Source organism: Mobula hypostoma, chromosome 16 (assembly GCF_963921235.1).
Source record: "Mobula hypostoma chromosome 16, sMobHyp1.1, whole genome shotgun sequence".
In the NCBI taxonomy this organism is placed as follows: domain Eukaryota; kingdom Metazoa; phylum Chordata; class Chondrichthyes; order Myliobatiformes; family Myliobatidae; genus Mobula; species Mobula hypostoma.
This window is the reverse complement of record NC_086112.1, coordinates 72,163,079-72,183,602: the sequence shown is the minus strand read 5'-3', so window position 1 is coordinate 72,183,602 and position 20,524 is coordinate 72,163,079. Positions and strand designations below refer to the sequence as shown.

General features: G+C 46.0%; 1 protein-coding gene across 1 annotated transcript; it reads right to left on the bottom strand.

The window, feature by feature from the left end:
• Window positions 1–4,539: 4,539 nt before the first annotated feature.
• LOC134357611 (claudin-23-like) lies at window positions 4,540–19,881 on the bottom strand. The gene is made up of 2 exons (XM_063069237.1): window positions 19,018–19,881; window positions 4,540–5,317 (listed from the first exon to the last, which is right to left on the bottom strand). Exon 1 carries the CDS (start codon window positions 19,738–19,740, stop codon window positions 19,042–19,044), a length of 699 nt encoding a protein of 232 aa, XP_062925307.1. The 5' UTR covers window positions 19,741–19,881; the 3' UTR covers window positions 4,540–5,317; window positions 19,018–19,041.
• Between the last annotated feature and the right edge of the window lie 643 nt (window positions 19,882–20,524).

The following is a 20,524-nucleotide window of genomic DNA, read 5'->3' as shown; positions in this document are numbered from 1 at the left end:
TCCTGTCATCATCAAATCCATCTTGTCATCCCCAATTCCATCCTGTCATCATCAAATCCATCCTGTCACCCTCAAATCCATCCTGTTGTCCCTGAATCCATCCTGTCATCCTCAAATCCATCCTGTCATCATCAAATCCATCTTGTCATCCCCAATTCCATCCTGTCATCATCAAATCCATCCTGTCACCCTCAAATCCATCCTGTTGTCCCTGAATCCATCCTGTCATCCTCAAATCCATCCTGTCATCATCAAATCCATTCTGTTATCCTCAAATCCATCCTGTCATCCTCAAATCCATCCTGTCACCCCCCAATGCTCATGTGCACATGCTGGATGAAAGCTAGATGCTCACTCCAGGGTGGACATAAAGTATAGTGAATGTTAACGTGGATATTTTGAGAGAACTGTTTATCAAGTAGACAATGCACAATACTATGTACACAACTGGAAGATGAATGAAAGATGAATCACTGGGCTCGTACAATTTATCTCCTCTGTTTCTTGTCCTTCTGCTCTCCACCATAAGACAAAGGAGCAGAAGTTGACCATTCGGCCCATCAAGTCTGCTCTGCCATTCTATCATCAGCTGATCCAATCTTTCATTTAGTCCCACTCCCCCGCCTTCTCACCATAACCTTTGATGCCCTGGCTACTCAGATACCTATCAATCTCTGCCTTAAATACACCCAATGACTTGGCCTCCACTGCCGCCCGTGGCAACAACTTCCACAAATTCACCACACTTGGGCTGAAAAAATGTCTTCGCATCTCTGTTCTGAATGGGCACCCTTCAGTCCTTAAGTCATGCCCTCTCGTACTAGACTCCCCCATCATGGGAAACAACTTGGAAACATCCACTCTTTCCATGCCTTTCAACATTTGAAATGTTTCTATAAGGTCTCCCCTCATTCTTCTAAACTCCAAGGAATACAGGACAAGAGCGGACAAACATTCCTCATATGTTAACCATCTCATTCCTGGAATCATTCTAGTGAATCTTCTCTGTACCCTCTCCAACGTCAGCACATCCTTTCCTAAATAAAGAGACCAAAACTTCCCACAGTACTCCAAGTGAGGTCTCACCAGCGCCTTATAGAGCCTCAACATCACATCCCTGCTCCTATACTCTATTCCTCTAGAAAAGAATGCCAACATTGCATTCACCTTCTTCACCACCGACTCAACCTGGAGGTTAACCTTAAGGGTATCCTGTACGAGGACTCCCAAGTCCCGTTGCATCTCAGAACTTTGAATTCTCTCCCCATTTAAGTAATAGTCTGTCCATTTATTTCTTCTGCCAAAGTGCATAACCATACACTTTCCAACATTGTATTTCATTTGCCACTTCCTTGCCCATTCTTCCAATCTATCCAAGTCTCTCTGCAGACTCTGTTTCCTCAGCACTACCGGCCCCTCCACCTATTTTCGTATCATCAGCAAACTTAGTCACAAAGCCATCTATTCCATAATCCAAGTCGTTGATGTACAATGTAAAAAGAAGCGGCTCCAATACGGACCCCTGTGGAACATCACTGGTAACCGGCAGCCAACCAGAATAGGATCCCTTTATTCCCACTCTCTGTTTCCTGCCAATCAGCCAACGCTCTATCCACGTACGTAACTTTCCCATAATTCCATGGGCTCTTATCTTGTTAAGTAGCCTCATGTGTGGCACCGTGTCAAAGGCCTTCTGAAAATCCAAATATACAACATCCACTGCATCTCCCTTGTCTAGCCTACTCGTAATTTCCTCAAAAAATTGTAATAGGTTTGTCAGTCAGGATTTTCCTTTAAGGAAACCATGCTGAGTTCTGCCTATCTTGTCATATGCCTCCAGGTACTCTGTAGCCTCATCCTTGATAATCGACTCCAACAACTTCCCAACAACCGATATCAAGCTAACAGGTCTATGATTTCCTTTTTGCTTCCTTGCCCCCTTCTTAAATAGCGGAGTGACATTTGTAATCTTCCAGTCTTCCGGAACCATGCCAGAATCTATCGACTTTTGAAAGATCATCGCTAATGCCTCCGCAATCTCCACAGCTACTTCCTTCAGAACACGAGGGTGCATTCCATCTGGTCCGGGAGATTTACCTACCTTTAGACTATTCAGCTTCCTGAGTACTTTCTCTGTCGTAATTGTGACTGCACACACTTCTCTTCCCTGCCACCCTTGAGTGTCCGTTATACTGTTGATGTCTTCCTCAGTGAAGACTGATGCAAAATATTCGTTCAGTTCCTCTGCCATCTTCTTATCTCCCATTACAATTTCTCCAGCATCATTTTCTATCGGTCCTATATCTACTCTCACCTGTCTTTTACTCTTTATATACTTGAAAAAGCTTTTAGTATCCTCTTTGATATTATTTGCTGGCTTCCTTTCATAGTTAATCTTTTCCCTCTTAACTTAGCTCTCACGCCGCTCTTCTTGTCCCGATCCACACAGATGAGGTACAGAGCTCTCTGAGTCCCGACCTTTCACGCTCAGCCTCTGCATCCAGCAGTTTATATTCCATGTTTCTGTCAGCGGTAATCAGATCCCACCACCAGTCACATATTTTCCTCTCTCCCTTTCTGTGTTCTGCTGGGACCACTCTCTCTGTGACTTCCTGCTCTGTTCATCACTCGCTACACACCCACTCTGTGGTACAAACATCGAGTTTTCCAGTTTTAGGTAATCCTCCTCTCCAGTGGGTTGTTTTTGATAGGTTGGACCCAGGATAGACCCTAAGAGATGCTGACAACTATGAACTTGAAACTGCAGAGGCAGGAATTGACTCTAGCCATAACCAATCTCTTGAAATACTTCATCTCTGTAGACGTGAGTGCTACTGGATGATAGTCATTAAGGCAGCTCTCCCTGCTCTTCTTGTGCGCTGGTATAACTGCCGGCCTCTGAAAGAAGGCAGGAACCTCCAAATGTAGCAATGAAAGGTTGACAATATTTTTGAACACATCCACCAGTTGGCTGGCACAGATTTTCAAAGCCCTACCAGGAACCCCATCAGGGCTTGTCACCCTCCAACATTTCACCCTCTTGAAAGATGATCTCCGAGACAGAGACCACAGAATAAATAAAAAGACAACCAGTTTAGAAAGAGATAGGAATTTAACTTCTGGTAACATGGAGGAAAAATTGAAAACGGGTGATGAATAGATTACCTACGAGATGTCTTTTTAGAGCAGCTTGTGGTTGAGCCCACTGAGGAAAAGGTTATTCTGGATTGCATGTTGAGTAATAAACCAGATTTGATTAAGGAGCTTAGGGTAAAGAAATCTAAATATTCACCCTGCTGTTTGAGAGGCAGAAGTTAAAATCAGATGTATCAGAATTACAGTGGAGTAAAGTGAACTACAGAGGCATGAGAGTGGAGCTGGCCAAAGTTGACTGGAAGGGGACACTAGCAGGGATGATGGCAGAGCAGCAGTGGCTAGGTTTTCTGGGAGCAATTTGGAAGGCGCAGGATAAATACATCCCAAAGAAGAAGAAGCATTCTCAAGGGAGAACGATGAAACTGTGGCTGACGAGGGAAATCAAAGACAGCATAAAAGCAAAAGTGAGGGTATATAATAAAGCAAGAAATAGTGGGAAGTGAGAGGATTGGCAGGCTTTTAAAAACCAACAGAAGGCAATGTAAAAACCAATAAAGAGAGAAAAGATGCAATATGAAGGTAAGCTCGCCAATAATATCAAAGAAGAAACTGAAAGGTTGCTCAGATATATGAAGAGTAATAGAGAGGCGAGATTGGATATCAGACCGCTGGAAAATGAGAGAGAAGTAGCAATGGGGGACAAAGAAATGGCAGACAAACTCAGTAAGTATTTGTGTCTGCTTTCACTGTGGAAGACATCAGTATGCAAGAAATTCAAGAGTATCTGAGGATGGAAGTGAGTATAATTGGCGAGCACATTAAGATGAAGGTGCTTGGGAAGCTGAAAGGTCTGAAAGTGGATACGTCACCTGGACCAAATGAACTACACTCCAGGGTTCTGAAAGAGGTGGCTGAAGAGACTGTGGAATCATGAGTAGTGATCTTCCAAGAATCACTAGAATCTGGAATGGTCCTGGAGGATTACTGCCATGTAGATAAACTCCCTTCCCTTTGTCCCATGGACCACTCTCCTCTCCTATCAGGTTCCTTCTTCTTCAGCCCTTTATCTGTTCCACATATCACCTCCCAGCTTCTCATTATATCACCCTCCCCATCCACTTAGGTTCACCTATCAATCACTAGTTTGTCCTCTTCCCCTCCCCCCACCTTTTTATCCTGGCTTCTTCTACCTTCCTTTCCAGTCCTGATCAAGGGTCTCAGCCTGAAATGCTGACTGTTTTTCCCTCTCCATAGGCCTGCTGAGCTCCTCCAGCATTTTACATGTGTTACTTCGGATTTCCAGCATCTGCAGAAGCTCTTGTGTTTATGAAAGCTATAATTTTTATGCAGTATGAATAGGTTTTATCACAAGCTTAATGCCTAACCTTTTACAATTGTGTGCCAATCCGTGTACCAAGCATGAGTCAGGGTGAGAGTCTCAAATAGTTTATTCAAGATGATCATATAAATTACAAAAAATACAGCAATATGCTGGTGATATTACCTCCTTAAGCAATTATTATAGCACTTTGTGTTGGTTAACAATCCTGCAACTTTGGGATATACAATATGATCTACAGATACCCATATACTAAGATATTTGTGTAACCAAGTAGAATTCTCATCCTTCTACTTTGTACCAATGTAAAGACCAGCAAGATATGATCTTAGCAAAATATTTTGCAACCATGTCAAATAATGCCGCCTCTTTATGATTAAAATACTCCTTGAAAGCATCTATTTCTATTTTAAAATTTATTTTTCTGATACTGCCTTTCCCTTCTAATGATCTACTTTTCTAAGTCCCTTCCACAAAGTACCTCTATATCGTCTATTCAATTTTGGGGATACAGTCACAATTTTTTTTTGCTGTAAGCTCTAATAAATAACATTTGATTTGCTGGGAGGGTGTAATATAAACCACAGATACTGGCACTGTGCAGGTGCTACTAGAAGCAATATACAATATGCTGTAGGAACTCAGCAGGCAGGTGACAGTTGCAGGTAATAGATGATAGATGACAACCATCAGCTCTTTCTCCACCCCTTCCCTCCATCTGTTTTATACCAGTAACTCTGTTCTTCTCTCCAGTACTTATGAAGGATCTGTTCATTTCCCTCCGCATGTGTTGCCTGACGTGCTTGGTTCCTCCAGTGCTCAGTGTGTGACTTCAGATTCCAGCAATCTTGGGTACTCGCATACCACTCAGACCTCGTTATTCTGTAACAAACAGAGTCAAAAAATACAGTGAAGAAACTGAGTGATTCGAGTATCTGAAAGCAGTACTGCAGTCCCAGTTTTAGTTTCTGTTGGGTGTACTGTGGGCAAGCTCTTGCTGTTAGGTCACAAACAAGAGAAAACTTGCAGATGCTGGAAACCTGAGCAACACACTCAAAATGCTGGAGGAACTCAGCAGGCCAGGCAGCATCCACAGAAAAAGTACAGTCAATGTTTTGGGCCTAAACCCTTCAGCAGAATTGGAGAAAAAATGCTGAGGAGTAGATTTAAAAGGTGGGGGGGAGAGAAACACCAGGTGATAGGTGAAACCTGCTGGTGGGGAGTGGGAGGGATGAAGTAAAGAGCTGGGAAGTTGATTGCTGAAAGAGGCAGAAGGCCATCGAAGAAAGAAAAAGGGGGAAGGAGCACCAGAAGGAGGCAAGGCAATGGGAGTGAGAAGTGAAATTAAAATGGTTGGCCATTTCTTCAGTCAGATGGAGCATAGCCAGGAGGGAGATCAGTGGGGAGGGACTTCCCATTCTCATTCTGGTATGTCCATCCATGGCCTCCTCCACTGTTGTGATAAGGCCACACTTAGGTTGGAGGAACAATATCTTATATTCCGTTTGGGTAGCCTCCAACCTGATGGCATGAACATTGATTTCTCAAACTTCCGGTAATGCCCCCCAGACACTCCCCCCCCCCCGCCCTTCTCCATTTCCCATCCTCTTTAACCTCTTTCACCTCATTTCCTTGCCCTCCCATTACCTCCCTCTGGTGCTCCGCCCCCCCTTTTTCTTTCTTTGATGGTCTTCTTGTAATTGTTACTTTCACCAATTAACTTTCCAGCTCTTTGTTTCATCCCTCCTCCTCCAGGTTTCACCTATCACCTGGTGGTTCTCCCTCCCCCCAACTTTTAAATCTAATCCTCAGCTTTTCTTTTCTGTGCAGTCCTGCCAAAAGATTTTGGTCTGGAACATCAACTGTACTTTTTTCCAATGATGCTGCCTGGGCTGCTGAGTTCATCCAGCATTTTGTGTGTGCAACTTGCCATTACGTGCCCACTTATTCAATCCATGGCTGACTGACACTGTAAATGTCAATATAAATATTAGATATGGAAATTATTAAATAACGCTGTAGTTACACAAACAAAATACTGGAGGAGCTCAGCAGGCCAGGTAGCATCTATGGTAAAGAGTACAGTCAATGTTTCTGGCTGAGAACTTTCAGAAGTCCTATTTTAACTATAATTATTTTGCTCCTTTTCAGATTTCTGTTTGTTGACACTGGGTTCATTTGAAGAATCATAGGCATGTATTGAATTATTTGTATGTAACCAAGCCAGATTTTCCTTTACATTTCAGCAAAGATTAACTTATCCAAACATAATTCAAATTCCAGCACTCTGGCTTGAGCTAGTTTGCTTTGAAATTGAGTCTCCAATTTCACAATTGCACTAAGCAATTTTTTAATCTTATTATTTCCCTGTTTAAATTAATTATATCATTCATTCCCGACATTAGTAACCTCTTCATTTGTGTTCAGATTGTATTACAAATTATTATTCTTCATTTCTTTATGTTTCACAAACTGTGTACTGCTTTCACACATTACTCGTCTCGGTAGTTTTTCCATAAAAATTTTACCTCACACTTTCTTCCTCTCTCTGCATCTAAATAAGATATAGTGCCCTTTGTTTCTCCCACTGACTGCAAGAATTAATCAATTTTTAAAACAAATTTATCTTCACTGACAATTAGAAGGGTCCATTAGAAGATAGCAGTGAGGCTCCTTTTTAAACTGCTGACAAGCTACTGGTTAAAAGTGTTTCACAATCCTGTTAGCTGAGTTTTCCAAGATTTTGATCCAGCATCGATGAGTAAATAGTAATATCAGCTGTTTAGGAAAACGCATGTCTTGGAAAGGAACTTGGGAGGTGATGTTTTTCTCAACAAATACTTTGTTTAGGTACCATTTGAGATGTGTCATTGAAAACCTTTGTTGTAAAAACACAGACAACTATTTTTATGTGATATGGCAAGCAAACAAATGTTTTTCAAATACAGTAATCATTCACTATAACTTCTGGTTAAATCAGTAAAACCTCTTAGTGAAAAATACAATGAATATCAAAGATGAAATTTATACTTGACCAACACCAAAGTAGGTAAGGATCATCATATACGTGTAGCATATTTGGACTAAACATAGTCATAATAAAGCTCAGACCAAATGGAGCCTGGGCATGTAACACAATAGATATCAAACAAGCTATCAAGCAAAATAACCATTATAGGACTAGAATACTTAATTCTTTATACTTTATTGTCACCAAACAATTGACACTAGAACGTACAATCATCACAGCAATATTCGATTCTGCGCTTTCCACTCGCTGGATTACAAATATTAAATATTAAAAATATTAAAAATAGTAAAAATTAGTAAATATAAAAATTTAAATTATAAATCATAAGTAGAAAATAGAAAAATGGAAGGTAAGGTAGTGCAAAAAAACCGAGAGGCAGGTCCGGATATTTGGAGGATATGGCCCAGATCCGGGTCAGGATCCGTTCAGCAGTCTTATCACAGTTGGAAAGAAGCTGTTCCCAAATCTGGCCGTACGAGTCTTCAAGCTCCTGAGCCTTCTCCCAGGGGAAGAGGGACGAAAAGTGTGTTGGCCGGGTGGATCGTGTCCTTGATTATCCTGGCAGCACTGCTCCGACAGCGTGCGGTGTAAAGTGAGTCCACGGACGGAAGATTGGTTTGTGTGATGTGCTGCGCCGTGTTCACGATCTTCTGCAGTTTCTTTCTTGTTCTTTGACAGGACAACTTCCATACCAGGTTGTGATGCACCCTAGAAGAAAGCTTTCTACGGTGCATCTATAAAAATTAGTGAGGGTTTTAGGGAACAGGCCAAATTTCTTTAGTTTTCTCAGGAAGTAAAGGCACTGGTGGGCCTTCTTGGCAGTGAACTCTGCTTGGTTAGACCAAGTCAGGTCATTTGTGATATTGACTCTGAGGAACTTAAAGCTTTTGACCTGTTCCACTTGCTCACCACCGATGCAAATTGGGTCGTGCGGTCCGCTACTCCTTCTGAAGTCAACAACCAATTCCTTTGTCTTGCTGACATTGAGGGATAGGTTATTGTCTTCGCACCATGCTACCAGGTTCGTAATTTCCTCTCTGTACTCAAACTCATCATTACCCGAGATACAGCCTACAATCGTTGTGTCATCAGCAAACTTATATATTGAGTTCGATGGAAACTTGGCTACACAATCATGGGTGTACAGTGAGTACAGCAGGGGGCTGAGTACACAGCCTTGTGGGGCACCAGTGCTCAGAGTGATTGTAGAGGAGAGCTTGTCCCCTATTTTTACAGCCTGGGTCCTGTCTGTGAGGAAGTTGAAGATCCAGCTGCAGATCTGAGTGCTAAGGCCCAGGTTCCGGAGCTTAGGAATCAGTTTATTTGGAACGATGGAGTAGTGAAAAGTACAAAACTGAGATCCAGAATGATCATTGTGTTCACTATTAAAGTTCAAAGTAAATGTTATTATCAAATTATATATACAGTATGTCACCATATACAACCCTGAGATTCTTTTTCATGTAGGCATACTCAATAAACCTATAGAATAATAACCATAACAGAATCAATAAAAGACCACCCAACCAGAATACAAAAGACAACAAACTGTGCAAATACAAAAAGAGAAATAATAATAATAAATAAATAAGCAATGAATATCAAGAACATGAGATAAAAAGTCCTTAAGAGTGAGTCCACAGGTTGTGGGAACATTTCAATAATGTGGCAAGTAAAGTTGAGTGAAGTTATACCCTTTGGTCCAAGAGCCTGATGGTTTAGGGGTAATAACAGTTCCAGAATCTGGTGGTGTGAGTCCTGAGGCTTCTCTACCTTCTTCCTATTAACACAACACAGTCAACATATTGCAGATACTGGAAATCCAAGTATAAAAGCAAAAAGCTGGAAATGCTTCACAGGTCAGGCAGCATAACCGAAGGACAAGTTGTCAATGTTTTCGGTCATTAACACAATCATCAGAACTAGGGGAAGCTGGAGATCAGCTTGGGAGCAACAAACGAACAGCAACCTGACTACCAGGCATCATGCTGAAGCAAAGGCAGCTCCACTGAATAGCTGAAGAAGCAAAGGGGTGATCCACACTTTATCCCACAAACTTCTGTGGCTTAGTGCTATCTTACTGTTAACAAATTTCACAGAACATGCCGGTGATAATAAACCTGATTCTGATTCTGACTGTTGCCAGCACTATTAAAATATCATTGACCTTCTCGCTCCACAGTTGCTGTCTCTCTGCACTTTGTTTTTACCTCTTTACTAATTTGTTCTCGGTAATCAGAAGAACAGCTGCAGAGATGAGAAAATCTGCAGATGCTGGAAATTCAAGTCTGGTAAACCATGTATATATGTTGTAACTCGGTTACCTGTCTGGACACACCCCTCTGCTGACTGCCCCTGTGGCTCCTCCCACAGAGTCCTGTATAAAGGTGTTCACCTTGCCCCTCCCCCTCAGTCCAGGGGCAGACACTCACTGTGGAGTCGTATTGTACAGCGAATAAAAGCCTTTCAGTATTTTTACCAAACCTCAGTCTTTTGGAGTAATTGAAGGTGCTTCAATTTTATTCGCTGTACATTTTAAAACATGGAACAGGCCCTGACAGCAGAAAAGTTAGACTTCAATCCGCAAACACCTGAAGCTGGAAACGCTTTCGAACTCTGGCTGGCCTGCTTCGAAGCGTATCTAGAGGAGATTAAAGCGACCGACCCCGTAGTGAAGCGCACAGTTCTACTCTCCAGGGTCAGTCCACGGGTTTATTCGCTGATCAGAGACCAGCCGAACTACGACGGCGCAATGAACGCACTCAAAGGACAATACCTGCGGCCAATAAACAGCGTCTATGCTCGGCACCGTTTAGCGACACGGCAACAACGGGGGGAATCGAGTGCTGAGTTTGTCCGGGCCCTACGGACGCTCGTGCAAGCCTGCAATTGCCAGGAGCTGACAGCGGTGCAGCATGCAGAACTCCTAGTGAGAGACGCCTTCGTCACGGGGACCAGGTCAGTGTACGTGTGCCAGCGGCTGCTGGAAAAAGCCAATCTTACCCTAAATTCGGCGATGGAGCTGGCTGATACGTTGGAGGCCGCTCTGCATAACTCCGAGGCTCTCCAGGCACGCGATCCCCCGATGGCCTCGTGGGTGCCGCAGACCCCGCAACCTGCCGGTGAATCGACCTCGGCTGGAGCCAGTCGTGAGTCCACGAAGTGCTACTTCTGCGGTCTGCAGAAGCACCCCCGGAAACACTGCCCGGCCCGACAAGCTACCTGTTCCAGCTGCGGAAAGAAGGGCCACTTCGCCAAGGTCTGTAAGTCAAAACCGCGAGCGGGATCGAGCAGCGCCGTGAGACGTGGGGGTCGCCATCTTCCCTGCACACTGCAACCACATGCGAGACGTGGGGGCCGCCATCTTCCCTGCACACTGCAACCACGTGCAAGACTTGGGGGCGGCCATCTTGGTCGGCACCACCTCCCACCGCCTACGACCAACGGGTGCTCACGGGGCACGCCACCACGCCGGACCAAGGCAGCGACCCCACCCTGGCTTCCATGACCCTCGAACAAAGCACTCCTCACCAGCTCGCAAGGTCAATGATGGACATCCTGGTGGAGGGGCACAGGACAAGCTGCCTGTTTGACACGGGCAGCACGGAGAGTTTTATCCACCCAGCCACGGTGCAGCATTGTGGATTCATGATACGGCCGGTAAGTCAGAGGGTCACCATGGCCTCCGGGTCGCATACAACAGACATCCGGGGGGGTTGTGTAGCGACACTAGTGGTGCAGGGCACAGAATATCGGGACTTTAAGTTACTGGTCTTGCCTCAACTGTGTGCCCCTGTGCTGGTGGGGTTGGACTTCCAGAGCCACCTGAAAAGCGTGACAATGAAGTATGATGGGCCCCTCCCACCAATTACTGTCATAAATCCCCTGTTTTGTAGAGATATGTCACGTACCCCGCTACTGACCACACACACACACCGACCCGCACATCCCACCCAACATCGTGCCAACTGCCGCACTACGGACACCACTTGCGGCCTCTCCACCCTCAGGATCCCTCCCCCACCGCTGTTCGCCAACCTGACCCCCAACTGTAAACTCGTGGCAACTAAAAGCAGGAGGGACAGCGTGGGGGACAGAGCTTTCATTAAGTCGGAGGTGCAGCGGCTGCTCAGGGAGGGGGTCATTGAGACAAGCACAAGTCCTTGGAGGGCGCAGGTGGTGGTTGTTTGGAACGGGAAGAAGAATAGGATGGTCGTGGACTATAGCCAGACCATCAATAGGTTCATGCAGCTCGACGCGTACCCTCTACCCCGCATCGTGGATATGGTCAATCAGATAGCACAGTACAAGGTGTACTCGACCATAGACCTAAAATCCACTTACCATCAGCTCCCCATCCACCAGGAGGACCGCCCTTACACTGCCTTCGAGGCGGACGGCAGGCTTTATCAATTCCTGCGCGTCCCCTTCTGTGTCACAAATGGTGTATCTGTCTTCCAGAGGGCAATGGACCGGATGGTGGACCAGTGCCAACTGAAGGCCACGTTCCCATATCTGGATAACATCACCATCTGCGGTCACGACCAGCAGGATCACGACAACAACCTCCAAAAATTTCTCCAAGCGGCCAAATCTTTCAACCTCACCTATAACAAGGACAAGTGTCTGTTCGAGACCACCCGACTTGCTATCCTTGGGTGTGTCGTGGAGAATGGAGTCATTGGCCCTGACCCTGACTGTATGTGCCCCTTGTTGGAACTCCCTCTTCCCAATACCCTCAGAGCCCTCAAAAGGTGCCTGGGCTTCTTTTCATATTACGCCCAATGGGTCTCTAACTATGCAGACAAGGCCCGCCCCCTGGTCAAGTCCACCACATTCCCCCTCTCTGCCGAGGCCCACACGGCCTTCAACCGCATAAAAGGGGACATTGCCAAAGCAGCAATGCAAGCGGTGGATGAGGCCATTCCCTTCCAAGTAGAGAGTGACGCCTCCGACTTTGCGCTGGCTGCTACCCTCAACCAGGCAGGAAGACCAGTGGCGTTCTTCTCCCGTACCCTTCAAGGCCCTGAAATTCGGCACTCTGCGGTAGAGAAAGAGGCCCAGGCCATAGTGGAAGCGATAAGGCACTGGCCGCACTATCTTGCTGGCAAAAGGTTCACCCTGATAACTGACCAGCGCTCAGTCGCGTTCATGTTTAATAATCAGCAGCGGAGCAAAATCAAAAATGATAAAATTCTGAGGTGGAGAATCGAACTCTCCACCTACAACTATGACATCATGTACAGGCCTGGGAAGCTCAACGAGCCCTCCGATGCCCTATCCCGGGGAACATGTGCCAGCGCGCAGATCGACCGGCTATACGCCCTACATGTAGACCTTTGCCACCCGGGAGTCACCCAGCTTTTCCACTTCGTGAAAGCCCGGAACCTGCCTTACTCCCTTGAGGAGATCAGGATGATGACCAGGGACTGCCAAGTCTGCGCAGAGTGCAAACCGCACCTCTACCGACCCGAAAAGGCCCCACTCATCAAGGCCACCCGCCCCTTTGAGCGACTGAGTGTTGACTTTAAGGGCCCCTTCCCTCCACCGACCGCAATGTGTACTTTCTTAACGTAATTGACGAGTACTCGCGGTTCCCGTTCGCCATCCCCTGCCCCGACACCACTACCACGTCAGTTATAAAAGCCCTGCGCAAGCTCTTCACTCTGTTCGGATACCCATGCTATATCCACAGTGACAGAGGGTCCTCGTTTATGAATGACGAGCTGCGCCAATACCTACTGGCTAGGGGAATTGCAACCAGTAGGACCACGAGCTATAATCCCCGGGGGAATGGACAGGTGGAGAAGGAGAATGGCACAGTGTGGAAAGCCACACTCTTAGCCCTCAGGTCAAAGGGACTGCCGGTCTCCCGCTGGCAGGAGGTCCTTCCCGAGGCACTCCACTCCATCCACTCCCTGTTATGCACAGCCACCAATGCCACCCCTCATGAGCGGCTCTTTTCTTTTCCCAGAAAATCGACCACTGGAACCACCCTACCATCTTGGCTGACATCCCCGGGGCCAGTGCTGCTCCGGAAACATGCGAGGAGCAATAAATACTCCCCGATAGTCGATAGGGTTCACTTACTTCATGTGAACCCCCAGTATGCCTATGTGGTTTTACCTGATGGGCAGGAGGACGCAGTCTCCATCTGCGACCTGCAGGAGCTCCGGGCCCCTACCCTGAACACTCCGTGGTGACTATTGACCCCGTACCCACCAATGTATGTACCTACGAGACACTGTGCACCCCAAACCCTATACAGACACCACACGACACTCCCATACCGGGCGCGACACACACGCACGAGGGATTACCGACGCCTAACGTGCTGGCACCTGAAGTCAGGCCGGAGCCAGCACAACCACCATCGCTGGTGCTACGTAGATCACAGCAACGGACTCGACCGCCTGATAGACTTAACCTGTAAATATACTTCTTGTAAATATTGTCAGTCACTTCACCCCGCGAGACTCTTTTTAAAAAAGGAGGGGTGAATGTGGTAAACCATGTATATATGTTGTAACTCGGTTACCTGTCTGGACACACCCCTCTGCTGACTGCCCCTGTGGCTCCTCCCACAGAGTCCTGTATAAAGGTGTTCGTCTTGCCCCTCCCCCTCAGTCCAGGGGCAGACACTCACTGTGGAGGTCGTATTGTACAGCGAATAAAAGCCTTTCAGGATTTTACCAAACCTCAGTCTTTTGGGGTAATTGAAGGTGCTTCATCAAGCAACACACACAAAGTTGCTGGTGAACGCAGCAGGCCAGGCAGCATCTCTAGGAAGAGGTACAGTTGACGTTTCCGGCCGAGACCCTTCGTCAGGATTAACTGAAAAAAGAGATAGTAAGAGATTTGAAAGTGGGAGGGGGAGGTGGAGATCTGAAATGATAGGAGAAGACTGGAGGGGGAGGGATGAAGCCAAGAGCTGGGAAGTTGATTGGCAAAGGGGATACGAGGCTGGCGAAGGGGGGAGTATCATGGGACGGAAGGCCTTGGAAGAAAGAAAGGGGGAGAGGACCACCAGAGGAAGATGTAGAGCAGGCAAGGAGTTATTGTGAGAGGGAAAGAGAGAAAAAAATAATAATAATAAATTAAGGATGGGGTAAGAAGGGGAGGAGGGGCATTAACGGAAGTTAGAGAAATTGATGTTCATGTCATCAGGTTGGAGGTTTTCCAATGACTCTTTTTCAAAGCAGGATCCCTGAAAACACTCTTGTTCACAATGGTCTTATCTGGGGGAATGCCAACAGAGTATCTGGTTGGCATCAGATGGTTGTAGTTGTGGGCTTTCACAAAGTACTTGATTTTGGACCTCAGCCACCTTTTTCTTGCCCATTTTGGCAGTGTATAAGATGATGAGAGGCATTGATCGTGTGGATAGTCAGAGGCTTTTTCCCAGGCTGAAATGGCTAGCACAAGAAGGCACAGTTTTAAGGTGCTTGGGAGTAGGTACAGAGGAGATATTAGGGGTAAGTTTTTTACACAGAGAGTGGTGAGTGCGTGGAATGGGCTGCCGGCGTCGATGGTGGAGGCAGATACCATAGGGTCTTTTAAGAGACTCCTGGACAGGTACATGGAGCTCAGAAAAATAGAGGGCAATGGGTAACTCTAGGTAATTTCTCAGGTAAGGACATGTTCAGCACAGCTTTGTGGGCTGAAGGGCCTGTATTGTGCTGTTGGTTCTCTATGTTTCTATGACTCTAATTGAGACGCTTACTCAAAACCAGAAAGCTGGGCCACATTATGAAGAGCATGAAGAAACTTGCAGACTGTGTGATTTTACCACAATTTTAGTGCAAGCAGTGCAACTTGGCCAGAAGTATAAAGAGGCCATCCACTCTCTGCAAAATGAATTTAAATGGGATCATGGAGATTAACAAGCCACAGTTACTGAATGTAGAGTACTAAACTTAAAACAGAAAAAGCTCAAAGTACAAGAGAAACAGTTCGTGTTTCAACTTTGAGATCCTTCATCAGAACTAAGAAAAAGAGAGAACAGGTCTGACCAGATAGCAGAGAAAATGAAGGTCAATGGAAGGCAATTTCTTTGTTAGGGTAAAATTAAGCAGGCTGGAATATTCACTCAGAGGCCATTTTATTAGATATTTCTTTTACCTAATAAGGTGGCCACTTTGTATTGTTGTGGTCTTCTGCTGCAGGAGCCCATCTATTTCGAGGTCCGACATGTGTGTTCAGAGATGCTCTTCTGCACACCACTGTTGTAATGTATGGTTATTTGAATTACTGTTGCCTTCCTGTCAGCTTGAACCAGTTTGGCTATTCTCCTCTGACCTCTCTTATTAACAAGGTGTTTTTACCCACAGAATCACCACTCATTGGATTGTTCTTTTGTCTTTCACAACATTCTCTGTAAACTCTGGAGACTGTTGTGTGTGAAAATCCCAGGAGACCAGCAATTTCTGAGATACTCAAACCACCAACAATTATTCCACGGTCAAAATCCCTCAGATCATATTTCATCCCCATTCTGATATTTGGTCTGAACAAGTGAACTTCTTGACCATGTCTGCATGTCTTTATGCATTGAGTTGCTGCCAGATGATTGGTTGATCAGATATTTCCATTAACAAGCAGTTGTACAGGTGTACCTAATAAAGTAGCTGCTGAGTGCACAAATATAAGGAATAGAAAGAAGGAAGACAGGCAGAAATGGCTAGTCATAGTACAAACAGAAAGGAAGAGATTTAACTAAAGTATGAGAACTGAATGTTCAGATCTGCAGGCTGCAAGATGCCCTGACAAAAGAGGAGCAGATCTGATGATAAGTCATCTTGTCTCTGATACATATTACTTCTTTCATTACTGTGGCATAATGAACGGCATCTCATCTCCGCTCTCACATTTTCTCCTCCCAATAAGGAGCAAGAACAGAAATCCCCTGGTCCACACTTAAGGCCAATTTATACTTGTGTTTCAAAACGACGCCGTAGGTACAGCGTAGCCACGTACCCTACGCTGTAGCCTGACGCGCACCTCCTCAAAAATGTAACTACGCGTCGCGGCGTCGCATACCGCAACAAGTGTGATGGGTCCGCCTGGTAGCATCGTGTTTCCTCCGACGCTGCAGTAGTTTCCCTTTGGGCGACTGAAGGGCAGGGAAGGAACTCTGGCTGCAATGCTTTCCATAAAGCTCTACAGACCTCCGAAATTATGCAGGACCCTGTGCTTGACGCCAGCTTGTAGCTAGCTGCTACAGCCTGTTGACTTCCACCTGAAGCTAAAACTCAAATGGTGATTGCCAGTCTCTGAGTATACTGTGCGTACGCTGATGCGAAATAAATGGTTGGAGACGATGAAGCAAATCGTCAAATCTACCTGCCGATATCCGAAAATATTTGAAATGCATTTCCTCGTCCATGTCTCTCAGTGGCCAGACAAGCACAGAAAATTCACCTTCCTTCAGTTTCAGTCGCCATTGTTTGAAGTTCGAGCTTCAAACCCACCGCCAATTTGCGTTTTGGCGGGGAGTTGCAGAGCGACGCAGACACACCGACGCACAGGTATAAATGCTCACAACGGCGTAGCCCACTTGCGTAGGCTACGGCATAAACTAGTACACACAAGTATAAATCAGCCTTTACAATCCCACCAGCTTCCACATTCCACTTCATGTTTCATCAGTAGATATCACCCGGACTTTCCAACATTAGCAGCACATTACACTCATTGTCTTCCCTCATGTTCTCTCCTACCGAGATTGACTTATTTTCTCTTTCCCCGCTAAGCTGGAGGAACTATGGAAGGAAATGGACCATCAATGTTTTGGGTCAAGAACTTTATCACCAAATCACCTCTGGGAGACAGTGAATAGCATCATTAGAGAAAACTGAAGTGACATCCAGAAAAGACTGTTGAAGTAGTAGACAGCTAAAGAGGGGCATGGATGAGTTGGAAATGTTCTGAGCAGTAATGGATGGAATTTAATCCAGATTGGTGTGAGGTTAATACTTTTTGATATGGCAATACTAATGGGACATACAGCATATGGTCAATGGCAGAGAATTTGGGAATATAGATGCACTGAAACACCTTGGGTGCAAGTCCATAGCTCCCTGAAAATAGTGACACAGGTGAATAGGATTCTGAGGAAGGCATTTGGGATGCTTGACCTCATAGACCAAATCACTGAGTATAAGAGTTGGGATGCCATGTTGTAATTGAACAAACAGGAAGCACTTGGTACTATTAGAAAAAAAATGTGGGCAACACACATAAAAGTTGCTGGTGAACGCAGCAGGCCAGGCAGCATCTATAGGAAGAGGTACTGTTGACGTTTCGGGCCGAGACCCTTCGTCAGGACTAACTGAAAGAAGAGTTAGTAAGAGATTTGAAAGTGGGAGGGGGATGGGCACAAGTATAAATCAGCCTTTACAATCCCACCAGCTTCCACATTCCACTTTCAAATCTGTTACTAGCTCTCAACTTTTATGTGTGTTGCTTGAAATTCCAGCATCTGCAGATTTCCTCGTGTTTGCGAGAAAAGAAATGTGGAATTGATTCACCAGGATATTACCTAGAGGGCTTTCATTACAGAGAGAGATAGGCTGGTTTTATATTAACTATAGCATTGGAGGCTGAAGGATGTTTATAAAATATGAGGGCTTAGACAGGATAGATAGTGTCTTTTCCCTTAGGCGAGGAAGTCTAGAACTAGACAAAGTAAGTTTAAGATAAGAGGAGTGAAGGGGATAAAGAAGATGTGATGAGCGAGTTACTCGCACACAGTATATGGTGGTTATGTGCTACAAGCAAGCTGAGGAAGTGGTAGACGGGGCTACAATTACATTGCTTAAAAACGTATTTGGACAATTATTTGGATAGAAGATTGGCCTGGTGTAGGCATGGAACTAGGGTAAATGGGCACTGTGGGCTAGGCTGAAGGGAACATTTCTGCTTTTACAGATTTACGACCTTAAGAAAGGGTGCCACCGAAAAAAAGCTCATCAATGTCTTTATGTCCTCAGAAAGTTAAAGAAATTTTGCATGACCTTGACGGCCCTTACAAATTTTTATCCGTGCACCAGAGAGAGCATTCTGCCTGAATGCTTCAGAGCTTAGTCCTTCACCGGCAGAGAGTTGTGTACATCGCTCAGTAAAGCATAGAAACCAGCCTCCCCTGTGAACTCCGTCACGATTCTCATCGCCTCCCATCTACAGGCTAAATGATAACTTCTACCCTGCTGTTGTAAGATTATTAAATAGTGCCCCAAGTGCAATAAGATGACTTACAATCTATCTCGTTGGACCTTGCACCTTGTTGTTCACCTACACTGCACTTTCTCTGTAGCCGTTTCGCTTTATTGTGCTGTTATTTTTTTTACCTTGTTCTTCCTCAATGTTCTGTGTAATGACACTGTAATGTGGACAGTCCACAAGATAAACTTTTCACAGCATCTATGTACATGTGACCATAACAAACCAGTTCAATTCCCGGGTTAGGTGAGGTGCGAAGGGTGCAGGGAGAGGCGATCCTACTGGCCTGGTTCTGTTGTATGGTGTTAACTGCGAATTATTCAACCCATACCTTTTATCAGCGACAGTGGAATGGTCACAAATCGGCATCCCAAGGATTTAGTGAGCTGGTGTTGGCAGGTGGAGCGTCTATAACGGAGACTGGGTTGGCAATCCCAGTTCGATGTTTGTACGCGGGCTGGGCTGTGCTCTTCGGGTAATAATTTTTTAACGCTGGACTCTTGCTTTTCCGCAACGTGCCAAAACTAAAGGTGAGGGCGATACCGCCGATAATGACTAGGCTTCCCCCAATGAAGCCCAGGACCACGGCGTATCCGACCGTCAGCCTGTTGCCACCAACGGTGTTCGGGATTTGATTGAGTTGATCCGTATACCAGGAGACCGGGATGAGGATCAGGGCACCGCCGGCCACCAGGATGAGCCCTGCCACTCCGACGATGGCTGGTCTGGGTGGCTCTGTCCAGCAGCGCACGCCGAAGGACGCCACCAGAATGCCTCCTGCCGACACCACCAGAGAGGCAATGCTCAGTCCTTTGGCGATCCGGACGATTTGATCGGCAAAGTAGATATCGTCCTGTAGGTCGCAGGACAGCGATCGCACCGACGCCACCGCCCTGCAGATCTCCCAGAGCCCCTGATGGTGCACCTCGTCCACAGCTCCGTTAGGGATTTCGGCTACGTCTCTCCAGGCGGGAGCCACGGTGCAGGTGAGAATCAGCACAAATCCGGCGGGGGCTAAAACCAAGCCCAAGATCATCACCAGCGGGGTACGCATCTTTGACACTTGCCGACCTCGGCTCGATTGGTTCCTTCACTCTCGCAAACAGAGCACAGGTTTTGTAAGAAGAAGAGACAGCCACCTCTGTTGTACAGGGCGGCCGAGTGTCGCGGTTTACAAGAAACCAGAAAGACAGGTTTTGCTCGCATGGTACATGCCATCGTGAGTAAGTTTCTTTCATCATTCGATCAACTGCTTTAACTCCTCCCGCCCCCTTCTCTCTTACACGCAATGGCCGTGGAATCCAGTTTCTTTTAGTTTTGGTATTTGCTTGAGGTAAGGGAGGGGAAATGGAAAGGGTTATAAGTTAAAGTACGCTGCACACCTCAGCTTTTCCGCAACACCTAGGTTTCGGTGGCTTGATGGCATGTACTCTGGGCATTTCCCCCTCCCTGGCGGGATGTATAGCGCGAGGACCGAATAGTCGGCCTCTAGGTTAGCATCTATCGTCTATACCTCTAGAATCTGGTACAATCTGTAACCAGCAGCTATTTTGACTGGAGAGCGCAAGGGGCGGGCTGCGAATGGGAGGAGACGGAGGCGAAGGACAGCGCCGGGGTGGAAGTCCGTGGTGACAAAGAACGAAAGGGGTCTTTGAGAGAAAAAGAGGGACGAGTAATGAGACGTGACGTTTACGTGCTATCTCAAGTCACTGCTAATCTGTTAAAGTACATACGTTGTTCCCACATTCATAGCATCTGTGGTTTGGTTCCCGAACCAAAAACCTCCCAGTCTCGGTTGCCTAAATCTAATTTTAACCTTCGCTAAACCAAAGGAAGAG